Source organism: Fusarium odoratissimum (genome assembly GCF_000260195.1).
Source record: "Fusarium odoratissimum NRRL 54006 unplaced genomic scaffold supercont1.1, whole genome shotgun sequence".
Classification (NCBI taxonomy): domain Eukaryota; kingdom Fungi; phylum Ascomycota; class Sordariomycetes; order Hypocreales; family Nectriaceae; genus Fusarium; species Fusarium odoratissimum.
The window spans coordinates 3,155,606-3,173,594 of NW_022158687.1; the positions used below are offsets into that span (position 1 = coordinate 3,155,606).

General features: G+C 49.7%; 8 protein-coding genes across 8 annotated transcripts; 6 read left to right on the forward strand and 2 right to left on the reverse strand.

The window, feature by feature from the left end:
• Positions 1-28: 28 nt before the first annotated feature.
• FOIG_01105 (serine/threonine-protein kinase PRP4) lies at positions 29-2,203 on the forward strand. Its single transcript, XM_031197754.1, has one exon. It carries the CDS (start codon positions 463-465, stop codon positions 2,020-2,022), a length of 1,560 nt encoding a protein of 519 aa, XP_031073521.1. The 5' UTR covers positions 29-462; the 3' UTR covers positions 2,023-2,203.
• Positions 2,204-2,332: 129 nt separating this feature from the next.
• On the forward strand, positions 2,333-4,325 carry FOIG_01106 (uncharacterized protein). The gene is made up of 2 exons (XM_031197755.1): positions 2,333-2,992; positions 3,105-4,325. Exons 1-2 carry the CDS (start codon positions 2,525-2,527, stop codon positions 3,966-3,968), a joined length of 1,332 nt encoding a protein of 443 aa, XP_031073522.1. The 5' UTR covers positions 2,333-2,524; the 3' UTR covers positions 3,969-4,325.
• A 515-nt stretch (positions 4,326-4,840) lies between these two features.
• Positions 4,841-5,550, forward strand: FOIG_01107 (uncharacterized protein). The gene has a single exon (XM_031197756.1). The coding sequence runs from the start codon at positions 5,094-5,096 to the stop codon at positions 5,433-5,435; it is 342 nt and encodes a 113-aa protein (XP_031073523.1). The 5' UTR covers positions 4,841-5,093; the 3' UTR covers positions 5,436-5,550.
• Positions 5,551-5,760: 210 nt separating this feature from the next.
• Positions 5,761-7,952, forward strand: FOIG_01108 (uncharacterized protein). Its single transcript, XM_031197757.1, has 3 exons — positions 5,761-6,006; positions 6,067-6,143; positions 6,198-7,952. Exons 1-3 carry the CDS (start codon positions 5,979-5,981, stop codon positions 6,390-6,392), a joined length of 300 nt encoding a protein of 99 aa, XP_031073524.1. The 5' UTR covers positions 5,761-5,978; the 3' UTR covers positions 6,393-7,952.
• FOIG_01109 (uncharacterized protein) lies at positions 6,537-8,195 on the reverse strand. Its single transcript, XM_031197758.1, has 4 exons — positions 8,070-8,195; positions 7,916-8,018; positions 7,688-7,857; positions 6,537-7,628 (listed from the first exon to the last, which is right to left on the reverse strand). Exons 1-4 carry the CDS (start codon positions 8,107-8,109, stop codon positions 6,643-6,645), a joined length of 1,299 nt encoding a protein of 432 aa, XP_031073525.1. The 5' UTR covers positions 8,110-8,195; the 3' UTR covers positions 6,537-6,642.
• Positions 8,196-9,376: 1,181 nt separating this feature from the next.
• Positions 9,377-12,047, forward strand: FOIG_01110 (uncharacterized protein). The gene has a single exon (XM_031197759.1). The coding sequence runs from the start codon at positions 10,169-10,171 to the stop codon at positions 11,369-11,371; it is 1,203 nt and encodes a 400-aa protein (XP_031073526.1). The 5' UTR covers positions 9,377-10,168; the 3' UTR covers positions 11,372-12,047.
• A 1,764-nt stretch (positions 12,048-13,811) lies between these two features.
• FOIG_01111 (uncharacterized protein) lies at positions 13,812-17,127 on the forward strand. Its single transcript, XM_031197760.1, has one exon. The coding sequence runs from the start codon at positions 15,433-15,435 to the stop codon at positions 16,657-16,659; it is 1,227 nt and encodes a 408-aa protein (XP_031073527.1). The 5' UTR covers positions 13,812-15,432; the 3' UTR covers positions 16,660-17,127.
• On the reverse strand, positions 16,934-17,978 carry FOIG_01112 (uncharacterized protein). The gene has a single exon (XM_031197761.1). The coding sequence runs from the start codon at positions 17,907-17,909 to the stop codon at positions 17,304-17,306; it is 606 nt and encodes a 201-aa protein (XP_031073528.1). The 5' UTR covers positions 17,910-17,978; the 3' UTR covers positions 16,934-17,303.
• Between the last annotated feature and the right edge of the window lie 11 nt (positions 17,979-17,989).

A 17,989-nucleotide genomic window follows, 5' to 3' on the forward strand; every position in this document is an offset into this window, starting at 1 on the left:
TAAAAGTAGAATAACATAGAAGAAAAATGAATTATGTATTATAAGAATTAGTGCCTTTTTCATTCGTTCATTCGTTGGTTCTTTTAATAGTGATATTCTTCTTTTTTCTTTTCTTTTCTTTTTTAAAATACATTTTTGTCATAAATTACTCCCAGGCTGATCTCCTGTCTCTTAGGCCTGGGCCATAGTCGGCCACCGGCGAAATAAACTGCCGACACAATACGAGAGCTTCAAGGTCGCGTCTGGGAAATTTCACGTCTACCAATCCAAGAGCGCGCGCAAAACGGCAAGGCTGCAACTACCATAGCATCAGCCCTCGACTGACAAAATTCGATATCTCCCTTTTCAACTGTTGAAAAAGAAAAGAAAGACCCCTGTACAACGACAACCATTGTCAAACTCTTCACTGCTTGTGCACAAGCGAAGCTATCATTTACCCACGTTTGGTCATCTCCAGCCAAGATGATGCACCCATCGCGGCAGGCGTACGTCGAGGACGCCGAGCCTCAAGGAATCGCATTGGAAGATGTCCCCGATGACCATGACTACGATATTCCAATGGGCGGAACAGGTGTTCCATCTGAAAAAGCTTCCGCCATCCTCAGCCAATTCAATCGCAAACGCCTAGCAGCAACGATAGCAGTCCCTACCGATGATACTCGAGTCCGCGCAAAGCTTCGAGAGATGGGTGAACCAGTCACTCTATTCGGAGAGGCACTTGTGGATCGTCGGGATCGATTACGGGAACTTCTTACCATCCAGGCGGAGATGACAGGGTTGGAAAATGGTGATATCACGATGGAGGACGCTGGAGACCAGGATCAAGAGGAGGAGCAGGAGGAGGAGTTCTACTCAAGAGGTGGGCCTGAACTTCTACAGGCGCGGTTAAAGCTTGCTGAATACTCTCTGCCGCGAGCCAAGAAGAGAGTTCAATTTCAAAAAGCTGAATCCACGATCCCTCTACGCACCCAAGTCAAGTTTCGCAAACAAGTCAAGGAGAGATTACAGGCATTCGAGCTCCAGGGCAGTCAGACGGTTGGCGAACGTCATGTCAGCATGACTCGCATATCTCCCAACGGCGAGTTGGTCGCTGTAGGCAACTGGGGTGGGCAAGTCAAGCTGGTCGAAATACCAAGCTTGAACCAAAAGACAACCTTCCGCGGTCACACCAACAAGATTAGCGGCTTATCTTGGTTTCCTGGATCTACCCTACCAGAACACAATGTTTCGCCTGGCACCGTTAACCTGGCGTCAGGCGGTGCCGAGGGCTCGATTCATTTATGGTCCCTGAACCAAGATACTCCCCTGTCCACACTCGAAGGACATTCACAGCGAGTGTGTCGTATCGAGTTCCATCCCTCTGGACGTTATCTGGCCTCTGCTTCTGAGGATACTTCATGGCGTCTCTGGGATGTTGAAACAACTGCAGAGGTTCTCCTTCAAGAAGGTCACTCAAGAGGTGTCTACGCTGTCAGTTTTAACACTGACGGATCCTTACTCGCGAGTGCTGGTCTGGACAGCATAGGTAGAATCTGGGACTTGCGTTCCGGACGTACCGTCATGATCCTGGATGGGCATCTTGACGGACACATAAAGCCCATCCATGCGCTGGACTGGAGTTCTGATGGACACAGGGTACTATCTGGCTCAGCTGATGGTTGGATCAAGTGTTGGGATGTTCGAAAGGTGCAAAGGACAGGCGGTATTGGTGCGCACACCAGTGCTGTCTCTGATATGCGTTGGTTCAAAGGTCTCGACGATCCTCTCACTGGTGTTCCACCTGGTGTTGATGATAAGGGCGCACAGCTACCTAAAAAGTCGGGCACCTTCTTCGTATCAAGCGGCTTTGACAGAAATGTCAAGATCTTCTCGGCAGACGACTGGACACTGGTGCAGACGCTCAGCGGCCATACAGGCCCAGTTGCCAGCGTCGACTATAGCAGGGACGGCAAGTGGATTGTCAGTGGAGGCCACGATCGCACAGTCAAACTATGGGGTCGCAACGATGGCGAGGGAGTCTAACGTTAGGGTATTGCTGACGAAGAATAGATCTGGGTAGAATGAGACAAACAAAAGCTACTATGAGATACCCCAAAAAATTCATAATAATAGGTAGCCCGAATAAATAAAAAACGAAGAATGAACAATCAAGCAAGCGCCAATAGTCAACAATCATCCAAAACGGGCCTTTTCCTATTCATCCAAAGTGGGGGGTTCCTATTGTTTCATCCGTTGAATTGAGTGTTACAATCACCCATTGGAGGATCATGTGCCCACCCTCCTGTGATTAGATAACGCTACCCAAATTCGGTTCTAGTTTGTTGCCCCTGCTGTCAAACGCCAACTTCCTTAGATCAGGTTCCTTGCAGTGCCGGCTAACTTGGACTTCGCATCACTTTCAACTTCGCAGCTACGTGCGTTGATCATTGGCACCGCCACCTTTCAGACCGACGCAATCCTCTCCTAGGAGCCATTTCCTTATCAGCGCTTCAAGTATCGTTATCCCGATTTAAGACCACCGGCCATGGCGAGTATCGATCGCTACAGGCCTCCCAGGGAAGGGTATCAGCCCCCGAACCTACCCGCAAACCCACGACCTGAACGGGATTCGAGATCACGATCTCCCCGGCGTCGCGATGCCGTTCCTCCAGCAGTTCCAACTCCTCCGCAGCACTCAACACGAACATCTCCCCCCCGACCACAAGCCCGACAACCCCAAGAATCACCGGCCCGATCTGGTGCGCAAACTCCAGTAGCTAGTCTCAACCAATGGAACTTTACGTCGGACGAAGTGCGAAGCACACCTAGCATAGTCGAGGGTCTTTCGCTGGCGGAAGAGAGGATGCGCAGGGCCAAGGGCGTCAACTTCATCTACCAGGCGGGCGTCATGTTGGATCTCCCTCAGATTACGCTGTGGGTAGCTGGAGTATTCTTCCATCGCTTTTTCATGCGCTGCCACATGGTGCAAGAAAAGGGTGGAATTCATCATTACGTGAGTTCTCCCGCTTGATCTTACAATTCCAACATCTCTCTGGAGCAGTGGAAGACTGCTCTTAACTGAGCAGCATGCAATTCTTTTCTATATGCTAACCTCTGCAATCAAGAACATCGCAGCAACAGCCCTCTTTCTAGCCAACAAGACCGAAGAGAACTGCCGCAAGACAAAGGACATCATTATCGCCGTAGCCAAAGTTGCACAAAAGAACGCGAAGCTCATTATTGACGAGCAGAGCAAAGAGTACTGGAGATGGCGAGACAGTATTCTCACATACGAAGAGGTCATGCTAGAACAACTCACTTTTGATCTGATGGTCGACAACCCCTACCACCACTTATTCAAGTTACTCGATCAGCTTGGAATAGTTCATAACAAGAATCTACGGCAAGCGGCCTGGGCTTTTTGCAACGATGCTTGCCTCACGTCGATCCCTCTGTTGATAGGACCTCGAGACGTTGCCATCAGCGCCATCTTCTTTGCGAGCATATATGCGAACCAACAAATCGAGGACATCAATGGCGAGCCCTGGTGGAAGCTCCTCAAGGGTGACGAAGTCCTTTGTTCTCAGGCTATCGAGGTGATGCGCCAGTTTTACACGGAGAATCCGCTTAGAAAGCAGAACCCGTCGCTGCCATCACCAGCATTCCATCTCGAGAACACCAGAAAACGTGGTGATACTCTGTTGAGCCAACCAGACACATTGTCGTCAACGACCGGTACCCCCTTTGAAGTTGACCGGGCGAGTCGCAGCCCTGGTGTAAGCTCTAAAGTCAACGGCGCTGCTCAGGATGGTGAAGGGCGATACCCAGAGAGAGATGAGGGTTCTCAGCCTCGGCATGACGAGAACGGAAGACCCCCCAGGTCACCACTCAAGCGAAGAGAGCCTGACGATGGCGAGGAACAGAGCGACAGAGCGGAGAAACGAGCTAAACTCTCAGAAGATGAAGAGGGAGAACTAGTTGAAGATTGATACCAAGGTTGCGGTTCGTATGCAACACAACACAACAATACAATATTTGTAGAGTACGGGACAAAGAGGCGTTATAGGTTTCCTTGAGTTCGTGAGTGACACCCGCTCGCGTGAGAAGGTTGATAGGTATTTACGCATGGCAAAGGCTGGATCTGGTCGAGCAGGTAAGCGTTCGGGAGGATGCTCCCAGGATACGGCGTTTGGATGTAGGTAGTAGACGTGCTCTGCTACTGTACTTAGTTTTAGCTCATGATCGAGGATATATTTCGGAGGAAGTTGTTAGATAGCGGCAGACGACGCCAATTCAAGTACAGAATCGAAAAGAAACCATGCATATTTCCTCGTATTTGTGACTAAGAACAGCACTTGTATCTCCTGTATATTTAATGTGTGCCCTCGTAGGTATCCTAGGGATCGAGAACCACGAGTGGTCGCGGTTGGTGTTGGTAGATTGAATTGGTCCATAACTTCCTTTTTCCCACTTAATCAGGAATTTGTCGATTTTCCAGATCCAACATATTATCTGGTTCATTCCCAGCCCCTTTCTCCTTCTTTTCTATTATTATTATAAAAGTAAATATAAAGTAAGACTCCTTTAGGACATTTTGTACTACACCTTTCGGATATGCCGACGAGAACTCTTGAGTGGTAGGACCTTGACGAGCTTCTGATATCTGCCAGTTCTCTTCCTTTGAACCCATTGTTTCAAGATTCTCTCAACCTTCCCGTGCACGTAGCTGCCTCAGTCATTCCTCGTCCCCGACCCAAGTGCTCGCTTGCTGCCTGCGCTGCACTGAACTGAACTGAACGCAGCGGAACCTCAGGCTTCCCCAGAAATTCTGCCAATCAGCTCCACTCACCGCCTTTAGGCTCCTCTATAAAATCTCGTCGCGTCCCGTTCAAGCTTCGCTTTCTTCTTTTCCTTTTCTCCTTAGCTCTCTTTGCCTTTTGGCTTAGATCAAGTGTAGTATCTGTTCTTTTCAGTTTAATCTCTGAAAGATGTCTAAGGACATCAATCGTGATTATTCCTATTTTTGGCTTTCGGGCAGTTTCCTCTGTGCTTGCACATGATTCTGCCCACAGTGTCCCTGGTATTACACTGCCTCCAGGTGACGCGAACACTACATGGGCTCGGTTTTTCATTGCTTGCTCGGGCTTGTCCTGGGTAGTGAAGAAGACATTTTTCTGAATGACGCTGCAATGGATGAGACATCGCTGTGTGATGTTTCAGGTCCTTGTGCATACTGGGGTGAAGGGCTGTCGGAAGAGATGATGTTCAATCACGATCTTTTGGCTACGCTCGTAAGGAGTGCCTCCACTGCTGAACGATGTTCCCGTGCTCCTCTATCCATCTTGCTTATATGGAAGCAGTACTCAACTGCTGGAGGCCATCATCTGCAGGTTTCATTTAGGGTAGATTTTCTCGTTTGTGGCGTTCGTGATGCGAGCAAATGTAGCAGGCGGTAGTTCAATATTTAGTATGTTTCCCGCTACTAAATACACCCGTCGTTGACCTGTGATCTTGCTTGTGCTGCGGTTTCCTACGACTTCTGTATTCGTTGCTTTCTGCATGGCTTCCCACATACCTAGGATAGAGGTTGGTACTCCCACCATGAAATCCAAAGTGTGTTTGTTCCTCGGAAGTAAAGCGGTGCTTAAATCGACCAAGTTTGAATGATTGGATAGTAATATAGAGACGCAAAACCCAACATCAAGCATTGAAAACCATAACAAACATCACATATCCGCCGCCAATATCCGGCATCACAACTTTGTCGTGTGCTTTGGTCGTAGAAGTAGTCCCGATTAGGTCTAGTGCCTATGCTCTGAAAGCTCGTCCCAAAAGTCCACCACAGACACCCACATTGACTGTCGAAACAGCTTCAACTGATACCCACTGAACGAGTCCAGTAATTCCCTTCAGCGCACTTCGACCTCTATAACTAGCCAATATCCTTTAATACCACATCCAGAATCCAAGCACGATATCGCTGAGGAGATTCAGACGTCATGGCTACACTCGGTGGATATCTCAACAGTAAGACACCCCTCCCGAGATCTACTACCTACCTCACCAGCTTGCTAATACAGACCACAGAGAAAGTCCTGATTGTTACAGCCGATTCGCGTATTCTTGTCGGAACTCTGGCAGCATGCGACCAAACAACTAATCTGGTGAGTACCCTCCTACTTATCTTGACCATACAAACGCTCACGGCATGTGCCCAGGTCTTGAACAACGCCGTGGAACGAATCATCCGAACGCCCGACGATCTTGAGCCTTCCGCTCAGGTACCTTTGGGTCTATACCTCGTCCGTGGCGACAACGTATGCTCGATTGGTCTCGTAGATGAGGCGCTCGACGACAGCATCAACTGGACAGAAGTCAAGGGTTCAGCAATCGGCGGTATAAAACATGTATAGACTACACACTCGAAACATCGGAAAGCGGTCCGTACTGCGACATTTTCTCTCGTATTATTCTGTTTGGGGTACAGCATCCACGGCTGGAGGTTCGGGAATCTCTTTTCCCGCGGCATCGATAGGATCACAAGGCGTTCGAGTTCAGGGAGTTTAGACAATTCATCTTGGCCTTCGCCACGGTATAGGCTTTCAACAATTGGAGATAATTTATTTGACTATTTAAGCTGACGCAAGATCGACAACCTGGACTCTATCCAAAGATGCGCTGCATGAGCACTTCCTTGAAGATGTCATGTCCGGGAGAGTCGATCACACGGTTGAGACGGTTACCCTTGAGAACACTCAGCCAACCGTGGTCGTCACCAGGGACCTCATCGAGAGTCAAGATATGGGGGTCCTCATTAGGGTTTTCTGAGAGGGCGACTGCGGCTTCGGCAGGCTTCTTTCTGAATCTGCGATCAACAACATGCATTCCATGTGTCCATTGACCGCTGGTCTCTACACGGATGTCCTCCAGTTTCTCGGGTGTCTTCCACTTAGGATCATCTCGAGTCAGCATATACCATACCGTCAGAGGGTCGTGCAACGAAAGACCGGGCTCGTTTTCATCCCCCTCCATATCCTCGATCTTGCTGAAGGATTTAGTGACAAAGTGTGACACCCACCGAGCAAGTGGGCTGCCAGCTTCGACGTGAGCCTGGATGTTCTCCTTGAAGTAATTCTTGCCAATCAAGTGAGGGGTAGTAATATCGAGGGGGCAAAGTGTGAGCTTAAGCTGGCGGGAAAGTTTGGTTGGGTACGCTTTCAAAGTTGAAAGCTCCTGGGGAATAGTCGGCATCGTGGAGCTCGGCTTAGGGGAGGTGAGTGCGTAAACCCGAGCAGCAGCGACAGCATCGGCGTAGCAGTTGAATTCAGCCACGGGAGTACAGTTTCCCTCAACATTTACCGCACCGCCCATGACGACAAGCTCCTTCACACGAAGGAAAGTCTCGGGATCTTCTGCGGCTGCTAAGGCAACATTGGTAAGAGGACCAACTGCAAGGATGGAGACGGTGTCCATGGGGTTCTCTTTGAGGATCCGGAGAATCTCATGGTGAGAAGGCGCCTTGGATGGCGTAAAGAAAGGAGAATAGTCTCCGGCTTCGTTGGCGCCATCACTAAAGATGCCTTTCCAGGTTTCAGCGGGAGACAAATCAGGATGAGCTTCATGAACATTATGCAAGCCATCTATGCCGTCTACAGAAATCCAGGTATTAGTAAAGGGAACGGATTATCAAAGCAGCTACTGAACTTACGGAAGTAATCCGCCATCAGCTCTTCGTCGCAAAGGGGATGGTCAGGGCCAACAGCCACGATAGGCTTGTTTGCCTTCATGGCTCCAAAGCCTTCGGGCTTGCCAGTGGACTTCCTCCACTCAAGTTCTTTCCCAAGCACGTGGAAGAGAGAAACAACGTTTCGGAGACAGCTGAGAAGGTTCTTAGTGTTGGTTCATGGTAGTGAATAGAATTCAAATATATATTTACCTTTGGAGGGGGACATTGCCGTATGTGACGGACACCATAAGAACCTCAAGTTCCTCCGGTTTGGCACTGAGTGCAAGAAGCAGAGCCAGGATATCATCGACGCCTTGATATATTAGAATTCAGGTGTTCCAGCCTCAAAGCGCATGACAGTTACCTGGATCGGTATCGATAATGATCTTCTGCTTGGGAGCCATTCTCGAATTTGGAGGATATGTTCAGAAAAACCAGTGGCGACTTAGATGAGGAGGTCAAGCTTGTTCAACAAGTTTAAGAAAGTATAAATGCAGATGAATCTAATCAACCTTGAATTTATTCTCACAGTTCCGTAGCCCAGGAATCGAATTCTTTACTTGCAGCTCAAAATTGAAACGTTGCAGGTTGAAAACAGGAGGATCAAAGTTCTTGTTCACACATGTTATGCCGATGAGCGTTTCCCCTCCTTCGGTTTTGGGCAGGTGGGCAGGTGGGGTGTTAGTTGCTGAGATAAGCTTTTCACAAGAGCTATTGGTTGTTCAATTGAGCGAGATATGAATGGGCATTGCTTCTATTGGGCTCCTGTCGCATTTGTACGATAATACATGAACTCGCCGTTCTTACACGGATGTCAGAGTTGGAATACTTGCGAGATCCGAGCCCGACGCAGGGTAGTGCAGTTTGAGTTGCAGATGGCATGAAGTATGTGCAACCTCAAAAATCACTCCGACAACCAATCAAATAACTCCAACGCAAGAGTTCAGGGCTTCAGGAATAACACAAAGAAAGTTCGATGTACCCTCCAAGCAATTATCAGTGACTCATCTCACGATTAACTTGTCCTCCCAGCCACGTATGCCAGACAAATGAAAATGATGTGCTTTGCTTAATTAATCATATGGTTCCCTTGATCTTTGAAGAGCAGTCTCCCAGAGCATATGATACACACGTGACCAACGAGATGCATATTCGAAGCTGGTACAGCGACTTCAACAAGGACCTTCGCACGTATTTGAATTGTAGTATACTAGGAAAAGGACATGTTGTAATTTCCTGTTTATCATTTAGCAAAGTTCATGCCTCGTGATAAAACCTCTCACTGGAGTTGAGGATCGATGCAGGCCTTCAGTGGTAATTTTGAAGGCTTCCAGGTTCGTGATATCTGTCCACTCCCTGAACAAACAGCTGCGATGAGCCAATCCCAGGCCTAACATCCATTGGATGACTCGAAGACACTGGAACCCCTGGTTTAAGTTGTAATGGGTGGCCCCGCTGTTATATCCATGAATAGTCTTCGTCTCATCAACCTCATCCAGCCCAAGCAGGAAGTTGGTTGGAAGGAGCGAATTTCAAGCTCTGCTGGATCCAATGTATAGACTTCCAGCCCATTCTCCTTTTCAACACCTTACGACGTCTCCTCTCCGACTGCTTCCTCCCAAGAAACCTCGACGGATAATCACAAACGTCCCAAGAATATAACCAGCTCCCGTTTATTTCGTGTAACACGGGCAGTTGCTGACTATCGAAAGCCTCTCCGTAAAAGTACAGTGGCTGCATCAGTTTCGATCCAAATCTCTCCAGCTAAAGTACCTCCTCACCATAATCCGCCCACGGGCTACCTTTTCTCCCCACTCCGAAACCCCAAGCTCCCCACTGCCTTGGCGTCGGGTGCTTTCTGTCCAAACATTGCTCTACCTCCCCTGCAGTCGGAACCAATTCAGTCAATCCCGCGACCCTTCCTCGCCTCAGGTAGCCCAAAACCGACTGGTTGACTTGACTTCAAGCCACCTGGTGTCTTCTCCTTCTGTGTGATTTGCGCCAGACTCATCAATCTTCTTCTGAACCGGCTTCCGTCATTTCTCACCCCTTTCCTCACCTATTCCATCATCAACCTTTCCTTTTCCCTTTCTTTTATCCCCCTAACTCTTCGTCTACGACTATCGACGCTCTCGCGGCTCAGCGATTGGCTCATTGCTTAGGACAATCTGGCCTTATAATTGCGACAGCTTAGCTGCCCCTACTTGGCTCGACCTCACAGTCACGCTTCGTCCACAACTTATTTTTGTACACAGCCGTTGCTTCCACCCGCCTTGGTTCGTTAGACCAAGAGGCCAATTGTCGTTAACCGATAGACGTGCTCGAGTTCCCACGCCTGTTTCGCTTAACTTCGGATCGAACCACGATCTTCATCTCGAAGCTCGAAACGAAGCTCGAGGCAACTTCGCTCAGCTTTGCACCTCTTACAAGTACAATACAATACACCATATCACGGCGGACAACATGGGCTACCTCTACACCATTGCAGGCTACGCCCTGCTCTTTTCCGTTGCCTACGCCCTCTACCGATTATCTCAAGGCCAGAAAGCTGGAAATCAACCACGGGCTCAAATCAAGCCGGCCAAGAGCTCGCAGGCGGAGACTCGTAAAGAGGACCGCAAGAAGAAGCAGCGCCAGGAGGCCTTCGCATCAGAGGCACAGGAGGCTTCCAAGAAACCCAAGGCTGAATCAGAGACCAGTGCTTGGACAAGTAGTGCGAAGGACAAAGACGACAATGTCGACAATCGCGAATTTGCCCGACAATTGGCAAAGGCCAAGGAAGGCACCAAGTTTGCTGCCAAATCTGATGCTGGTAAGCAGCGAGAGAAGTCTGTCAAGCAATCTCGCGCCAACAAGGTGGCCAGTGCCGCCGAGGAGAAGGAGTCGGCTCCGTCATCTACCACTGGTGCCGACGCCGATGATGACCAGTCTCCTGTAACCTCACCTGAGGTCGGTCCCGCAGTCGCAGTCGCAGGCGATGTTTCCGACATGCTCGAAACCGCTCCCGCTCGCCCAACAGTTCTTCGTCTGACCGACACGGAGCCCAAAAAGCAGAATAAGAAGACTCCCAAGGCTGAGGCTCCTGTTGAGACCAAGAAGCAGCGCCAGAACCGTAAGAAGGCCGAGGCGGCCAAGGCTGCTCGTGAGGAATCTGAGAAGGAGCGAAAGCTTCTCGAGGAGAAGCAACGCCGCGCCGCTCGCATTGCCGAGGGACGTGCTGCTAAGGACGGCTCCCAGTTCACTGCTGCCCAGAGCAAGTCATCTGCTTGGAAGGAGGGAGCTCCCAAGGCCCCCAAAGCTGCCCAGACGAATGGCTTTCATCAGCCCCTCGACACATATGAGGAAGCCCCCGCTTCTGCAGTCAATGCCCCCAAGAGCACCGACCGCAAGTGGATTGAGTCTCTACCTTCTGAAGAGGAGCAGATCCAGCTCCTCCAGAACGATGATGACTGGAGCACTGTCAAGACCAAGTCTAAGAAGGGTGCTAAGAATGCTACTTCAGCTGGATCTGGCGACGAGGCTGCGGCCCGCCCCGCCGTCCAGCCCAAGCAACCTACCGGGCCTAACAAGGCTTCTCAGCCTTCTCAGTCATTTGGATCTTTCTCGGCATTGACTACTAAGGGCGACGCTGCTGAGGAAGAGGAGGAGGAAGAATGGGATGTTTAAGAAGAGCAGGTCCCAGATGGATACATTGGGTGTCTTTGAGGCATGCTATTACACTTTCCTTGTCACCTGTCTGTAACTTGACTATTTCTTTTTCCATCAACGAATTTCTGCCACAATTTGGATCAAGAGGCAGTCTGCCGTCCGAACACGTGCCAAGACGTTGGTGGAGTGCGAGAGCTGAAGCGTTTGCGGTTGGGAGTTCAGGGTTTATGGTCAAATTTTCGACGAGGCAAGGCTGGCCATTCCAAAGGTAGCCATCGAGAGAAAACGCCGACGGACACAGTTCACATATATGGACAAAAAGCAAGGGTTCATGTTGGCCGTGGAATGAAAGAAAAGCCCGCGGTTAATGACTGCATTGGTGAATAATGCAAGGCCAGTATTTGGAAGAAAATAGGGAAGTGTATTGATAGTCGATTCGATTGTTTGCAACAGTTTGTCGGCCCAAATAAGAAGCAAATGAAGCATAATTAGCCACGGCTGAAGTATTTGAAATGGTGTCTATAGATTGTGTCAAATTCACGTGTTCCCTTGAACTCTTCATGATCTCTAGTAGAACTTGATAAACCTTTGGTGTATCCCTTGTTGGAAGTTGAGATAAGGGAAATTAGTTTAGCAAGTTTGGGAATGCACTGAGCTGTAGCATAAGATTGAGAGATAAAGCATGTGTTGAAACGTATGTCACAACATGTGTAGTATAGAGTAGTCGTGACCAGAGGAATGTAGAATGCAAGGCGCTTCTTGAACAAGAAAAGGTCAAGGTAAGGGATCAAGTCTAGATTTGATAGCTTGTATCAAGTCCAGCTTAGTCAATGGCAGTGAGAATGACATCCCCTTCAACGCAAACATGTCTTTTTTCTGATTTCACGAATGCTATTATATTGTTCACCGCTTCATGCGGCCCATGATACATTACACATGTTGCGGCGTGCAGCGTGCAGCGTGCAGCGTGCAGATTGAAGACTGCATAGTGCATTGTCGGATGGTTTTGGGCATGGATGCAAGAACGGGATTGGATAGCCGTAGATGTGCATTGGAATGACCAGGGACTAACCTGTTTACTGGTATCGACTTAATGGGCACTCCAGACCCGGGCCGTCGCATCTTATGTTAGCAGATAGTATGTACTATGTAGTATCGGTAAGCGAGCATCTTTCTTTATGTTATGGTGTTCAGTGTGGTGAGAGAATTGGGTGTGAATCGACTCGTGTCGTGATAGGTCTGGTATGATCGTGTTCGGAGATGCCAAGCCGGGTGGAGAGGGAAAAACGCAAGAATTGGGCCGAAGAACGAGGAAGAGAATGAGGGGGCCGAGCCGGAAGACGGAAGCGGGATGCGGGGCATGAGGTGCAGTTGCGGGATGAGGAAGTAAGGTATCCATGACGAAAGACAAGAGAATACGCTGGAAGAACCGGCAACTTTGGGGACATTTTGAGTTATTTACGTGGCAGACACTTACCTTACTTAATATCAGGCGTTTCCTTACATGGCGGGATCGGGCAACGTGAGGAAGGCAGTTAATTACATTTCGTTTAATTATTATCGAACTAGGTAGTTGTTACTGTAACAAAGACGTCGTATAGTTCTGCGGTTAGTTTAGTGCAGTACCTAGGTATTGACATGGATAACCGAGTCTCCAGTGAGAGAGCCGTTATCTGAGAGTGGACCAGTCACAGAGAACTGGCCTCGAGAATGATGTGAATTCGCGGTGAAGAACTAAAGACGTCACGAATTAATTTAGTTAAGCTCTATGAACCTACTACGTATGTTACGTTGCTCGGCGTAAAAGTTAGAACATGGCGTAGTTTGTTTTTATCGTGCAACGGCGGCTTGGCTGGCGGTTGAGAGTTTCGTGCATTGCTTCAAGTTATCAGCTAAAACAAACAAATGGGAGATCCCGTCTGAGACCGGATGTTACATTGGGACATTTATAGACTGATTATGATAGACAATGACGGCATCAAAGGTAGCATCGGCAAGAGATTGATTGGGCTTGTGGTAAAACAATTCTGCTCAGTCTGCTGGACCTGGTGTCATGATTCGGCCCTCAACTTGATAGACATTCCCCGTCCAAGCCATTGATGCTGATGCCGAGAACAACTCCTCTCTGAATTCCCCAATCATTTCAACAGCCCAACCCCCTGCACTGAAGAAGTCTCAGATGGTCCAGGCCGCTGCACCCGCTCGCTCGATCCATGCCCATGTCCATACTTGTACCCATGCCCAGCCATTAGCACCCCACCCAGCTCCGACCAAGCGGGGGATTAACAGTGGAGGACCTCGACTCTTGGTACCTGGATCATTGGTGGACTTGTGCACATGTTGGAGGTCCCTTGTGCCTTTGCCCCCTGCACGTTCGGTGGTGATCCATGTGGTATTTGATGAGATGGGTGCGCCTCTTTTTTTGATGCAGAAACAGAAACAACTGGAAATTTAATACGGTAAATGGGTTTACCGCGAAGACTTTGATCAATGCATTGAGCTTATTGTGCATGGCATTGTTCTTCTGATCTTGGTTGAGTTGCATATGTTGTCGTCTTGGCTCGGCTGACTCTGCCAATACAACTGCTCTCCATTTCCCCTGGATCTTTAATTAACAGCCTGCCCCCCATTATCGTCGACTAAAGCCTTGACTTTTACCGCAAAGAACTGTAGCGTGCTGCAGCTGTGGCCTTCTGCAGCTAATCCAGGCTACCTACCTACCTCATCTATTCATCAGCATACGACCAACCTGCGCCATTTCCAGCTGCCGTCAACGCTGTATCCGTCCGTATTATCGTACCTCGTTTGTAGTCGGTCTAGGACTTGGTTACTATAGCACCTCTTTAGCCCATCACCGCCGCCACCCAAAAAGAACCCTTGTCTCCTGTCCTCCCACCAACCTACTCATTATCCGATCCCGTACGGACCTGACCTGACGGGCCGCGACAGCAGCAGTCGTCATAAACCCTGCATTACCCACAAATATATGAGATTGGGAATCTTCCTTCCTAGCTCTGGCTCCCTCAGACCGTATCTCACTCTCTGGTCGTTCATATCTCGTTATCTCGTTACACGGTCGACCCATTCCGTTTTCCATCTCAGCCTCTCTACTAACCCGCACTATAATCTCTGCCCTGCCCATTGAGTGCCCTGTGCAAACCCCTAGACAAAAACCCAGTGACCACCCCGTTTTATCTACAGTGTCTAGTGCCCGCCGCACCTCTCTGTGAAACGTCGTCTCGCGCCCCCTTTATCACCCACGATACCCTTGGTGGTTTGGTCGATCACAAAGGAAAAGGGATCGAATCCCAGGGCTAGCTGTCACTTGTCTTGGTTGACAGAATTGCATTCTCATTCTCACATTCCTGTCCTTTAACTTCAGGACCAAAGGGGTCCTTTCCAAGGGGGGACTCGTTAGCCAAGTTTACGTCTCTCACTCACTGGGATCGGCAGAGCACCAGAGCAATAAGCCCCAAACAGCCAACGTCTCCGGTCGCTCAGGAACGCCTCTTACGAACCTAACCTCCAACGACCGGCCCCTTCGGTTTCAGCTTTACGGCCACCTTCAAGCAAAGACGAAGCGTTTCTACTTTTACATACCTACATTCTTTACCATTTGGCCATTGCGTTGCGCTACGTTGCGCTCTATTCCCCTTTGCGGACCGTTCTGGCCACTGCTGGCGTTGGCCTAGTCAGTACAGGCGCAGCGCCTCTTTCGCCCAAAAGAAACGACCACCATCTCGTCAGGTCCAATCTCATTTACACCGCAGTCCTCACCCTCATCAATTCTTGCGTTTAGCCTTGCTCGTTTTCCTTCTCAATTCAGCTGTCACCCCTTCGGCATTGGCATCCTCTTTAACTTCGACTATCAATCTGCTCATTCTTGGGCTGGACCCCTTTCTCTCCGTTCCCTTGCCTTATGTCTCTGTGTCTTTTGGTGTAGCAATTGTCTTCCTCTGTCCATTATTCCCTTCATATAATCGTGCTCGTCGTTTCATACGCATCATCTCAATTGAAAGCCGGCCAAGCGAAGCGACTCTTATGCCCGGTACACTGTATACAAAGCGACGACCACCAACATGTCTCTTCCCGTCGCAATTCAATCCGCTGTCTTCTATATTCTTGCCTGCACACCATGCGCCCAAGTTCGACATCGACAAAAGGTTCGCGAGCAGTCTCGGAGGGAGCGCGAGGAGAAGGCCAAGGTAGTGGGCGAGCAACCGGATGTATACCAACATCCCTCACCGTTTAACACAAACCCGTATTGGCAAGAGGAGATTAGCATGGGACCATCTTTACCACAAAAGAAATCTGCCAGCAAGAATTCTAGTCAGCGTGGCCTCACAAGTCAGGGCGGAGAGAGCAGTGCATTCAGCGTATCTGAGCAGACACATCAAGGCGGGAGCCGCATCAACTTTGGCGCTAGCAATTCCGTCATTGCCGAAGACGACAATCTCTCCGACGATTGGAACCGGCGACATGGATATCAGCGAGAGGACGAGGAGCTATGGGGTCAATGGGGCGGCCAAAAGTTCAAGGACGCCATATCAAAAGCACGAGGTTCCGCCGGACGATTAATCGAGTCTACACTAGGACTCGAGAAGGAGGTGACAGAACAGCAACGGCACGACTTTTACTTTCCGAAGAATCCTCCCATCAACGAGTACCACCCTCCTGTCGTCAGCAGCAAGATTCCTTCGCGAAACGCCCACCAATGGATGCTGCAGCCTCCGCCACCAGCCAAGGTCATGGAAGGCAAGGTGCCTGTTAGCCGGGCTGGAAGCTCAGGGAGCAAATCGAGCGGCAGGACATTGGTTGGAGACGATATGCAACTTGGCCGACTTGTTCACGAGAAGCTTGTCATGGAGAAGCTGAAGAAGGAAAACAGCAATCCTACCGAAACCGAACTCATCGAATCCCTCTTCCTCAACCGCACTAGCCAGTCTCTCTCTGTCCACCGAACTCGAAGCCTTTCATTCGACACATCAGACGACTCGCTCGATAGTGGCTTCGCCAAGCGAAAGACACGCCTGCGACCGGTTGCCGCACCGCCAGGATACGATTCTTCTGATGATTCAGATTCTGACACGCCCATTCCATTCTCGCAAAGTGCCATGAACCTGGGAACCCGCCGAACACCCTCGAGTGCGGGACATGCCGCGCAACGACCAAAGCTTGAGACCATCATGAGCACAAGGTCGGCCACTGCCATCCGAATGTCCTCGAAGCGATCCAAGCGACAAAAGTCCACTCGATCGAAGAGGCTTTCAGGTGCTGCCTCCCCTGTTGGTGACGACACTGACTGAGTCGGATTCGCGTGTAACAAACGCTCAAGCCACAGCGCATAAGATACGGCAACCCCCACGTCCTCATTACCTCTACGAGACCGTTTCACCCTGCCACCCAACTCATTGCGGTCTTGTCTCTTCCCTGTTTCACATGTCTTGATCTCTTTTAGCATCGTTATCTTCACCGTCTTCTCTAGTACATTGTTTCAGCTCGGGTTTCTCTTGTTTATAAGCATTTATATGGGACCGGTTTTGGTTTAGCATTGGGCGGCATAGCACTTGGGCGTTGGAGCAGGTTACATGATTTATCTTTTCTTTGTCTTGGTTTTTGAAGCACCAAAAGGCCGGCAATGCGTGCTTTCAAACTGTCGAATGACGTATAAATAACACTGTGGCTTCACTACGCAGCCTTGAAAGCAGAAGTCCTCAGCAAGACACTAGCTGAGATCGAAAAATAGCAAAATTGGTTAAAAAAAAAAAAAAAAACCCTCCTCCCTTGTCTGTGAACTGTGACCTAGTGTAGGCTGAACCGATTTGACCATTTCGTGTGATTGAACGATTATGCACAACGGTATACTATTGGGTATCATGCCGTCATCTCTTTCCATCTCCCGAACGCCGGCTATGCTGTATTTTTTTCATGTTTCTTTCGCCTCCCGATCTCATAGGTGCATGCCTCCTTCATCATCGTCTGTGCCTAGGTCTCGCATTCGCTCCTCTAGTGCCCTGCGAAGCTGCTCATCGCTCAAACTTCCACCTTCTGGTCGACCGGCCTGACGATCCACCTGTACCTCGCCGTTTCGAATTGTCCCCGTTTGAAAAGTCCCATCGTTCCATGCATTGTGTCGATTCTCGTTGTCCGATGCCGCGGTGCTAGCTTGAGTATCTCCATTGACAGCAGCCGCGTCTTCATCGTTCTTACTTGTTGTCTCATTCCGGTTCTGGAATTCCGTCCAGCTGAGTCCACGCTCTTCCACCTCTGCACGGATCAGAGCTATGCGCTCAGCCATACGATCAATGACTTGTTCGTTCTCGCGAATAGCATCGATGCAGTCCTGGTCGGGCTCCGAAGCTTCGCCGGACGGTGTGGTCTCTGTACCCTCTGCAAATGGCTTGAGTTGGTCGTTGGAGTACTGTAGATGGGCGATCGAGTTCCGGATTTCAAGGACTTTGAGGTGCAACATGCCCACCGAGAGGTCCTTGAGGGCGGCGGCGAACCGCGCGGGGGCGATGGGTGTGGTGTCGGCGGATGTGGACGTGGAAGACATGATCAAATATGACGAGAACCGTGTGAAGAGGTGTAGTTGGAGATATGATATGTAATAGGGAGCTTCGAGAAGACCGCGGG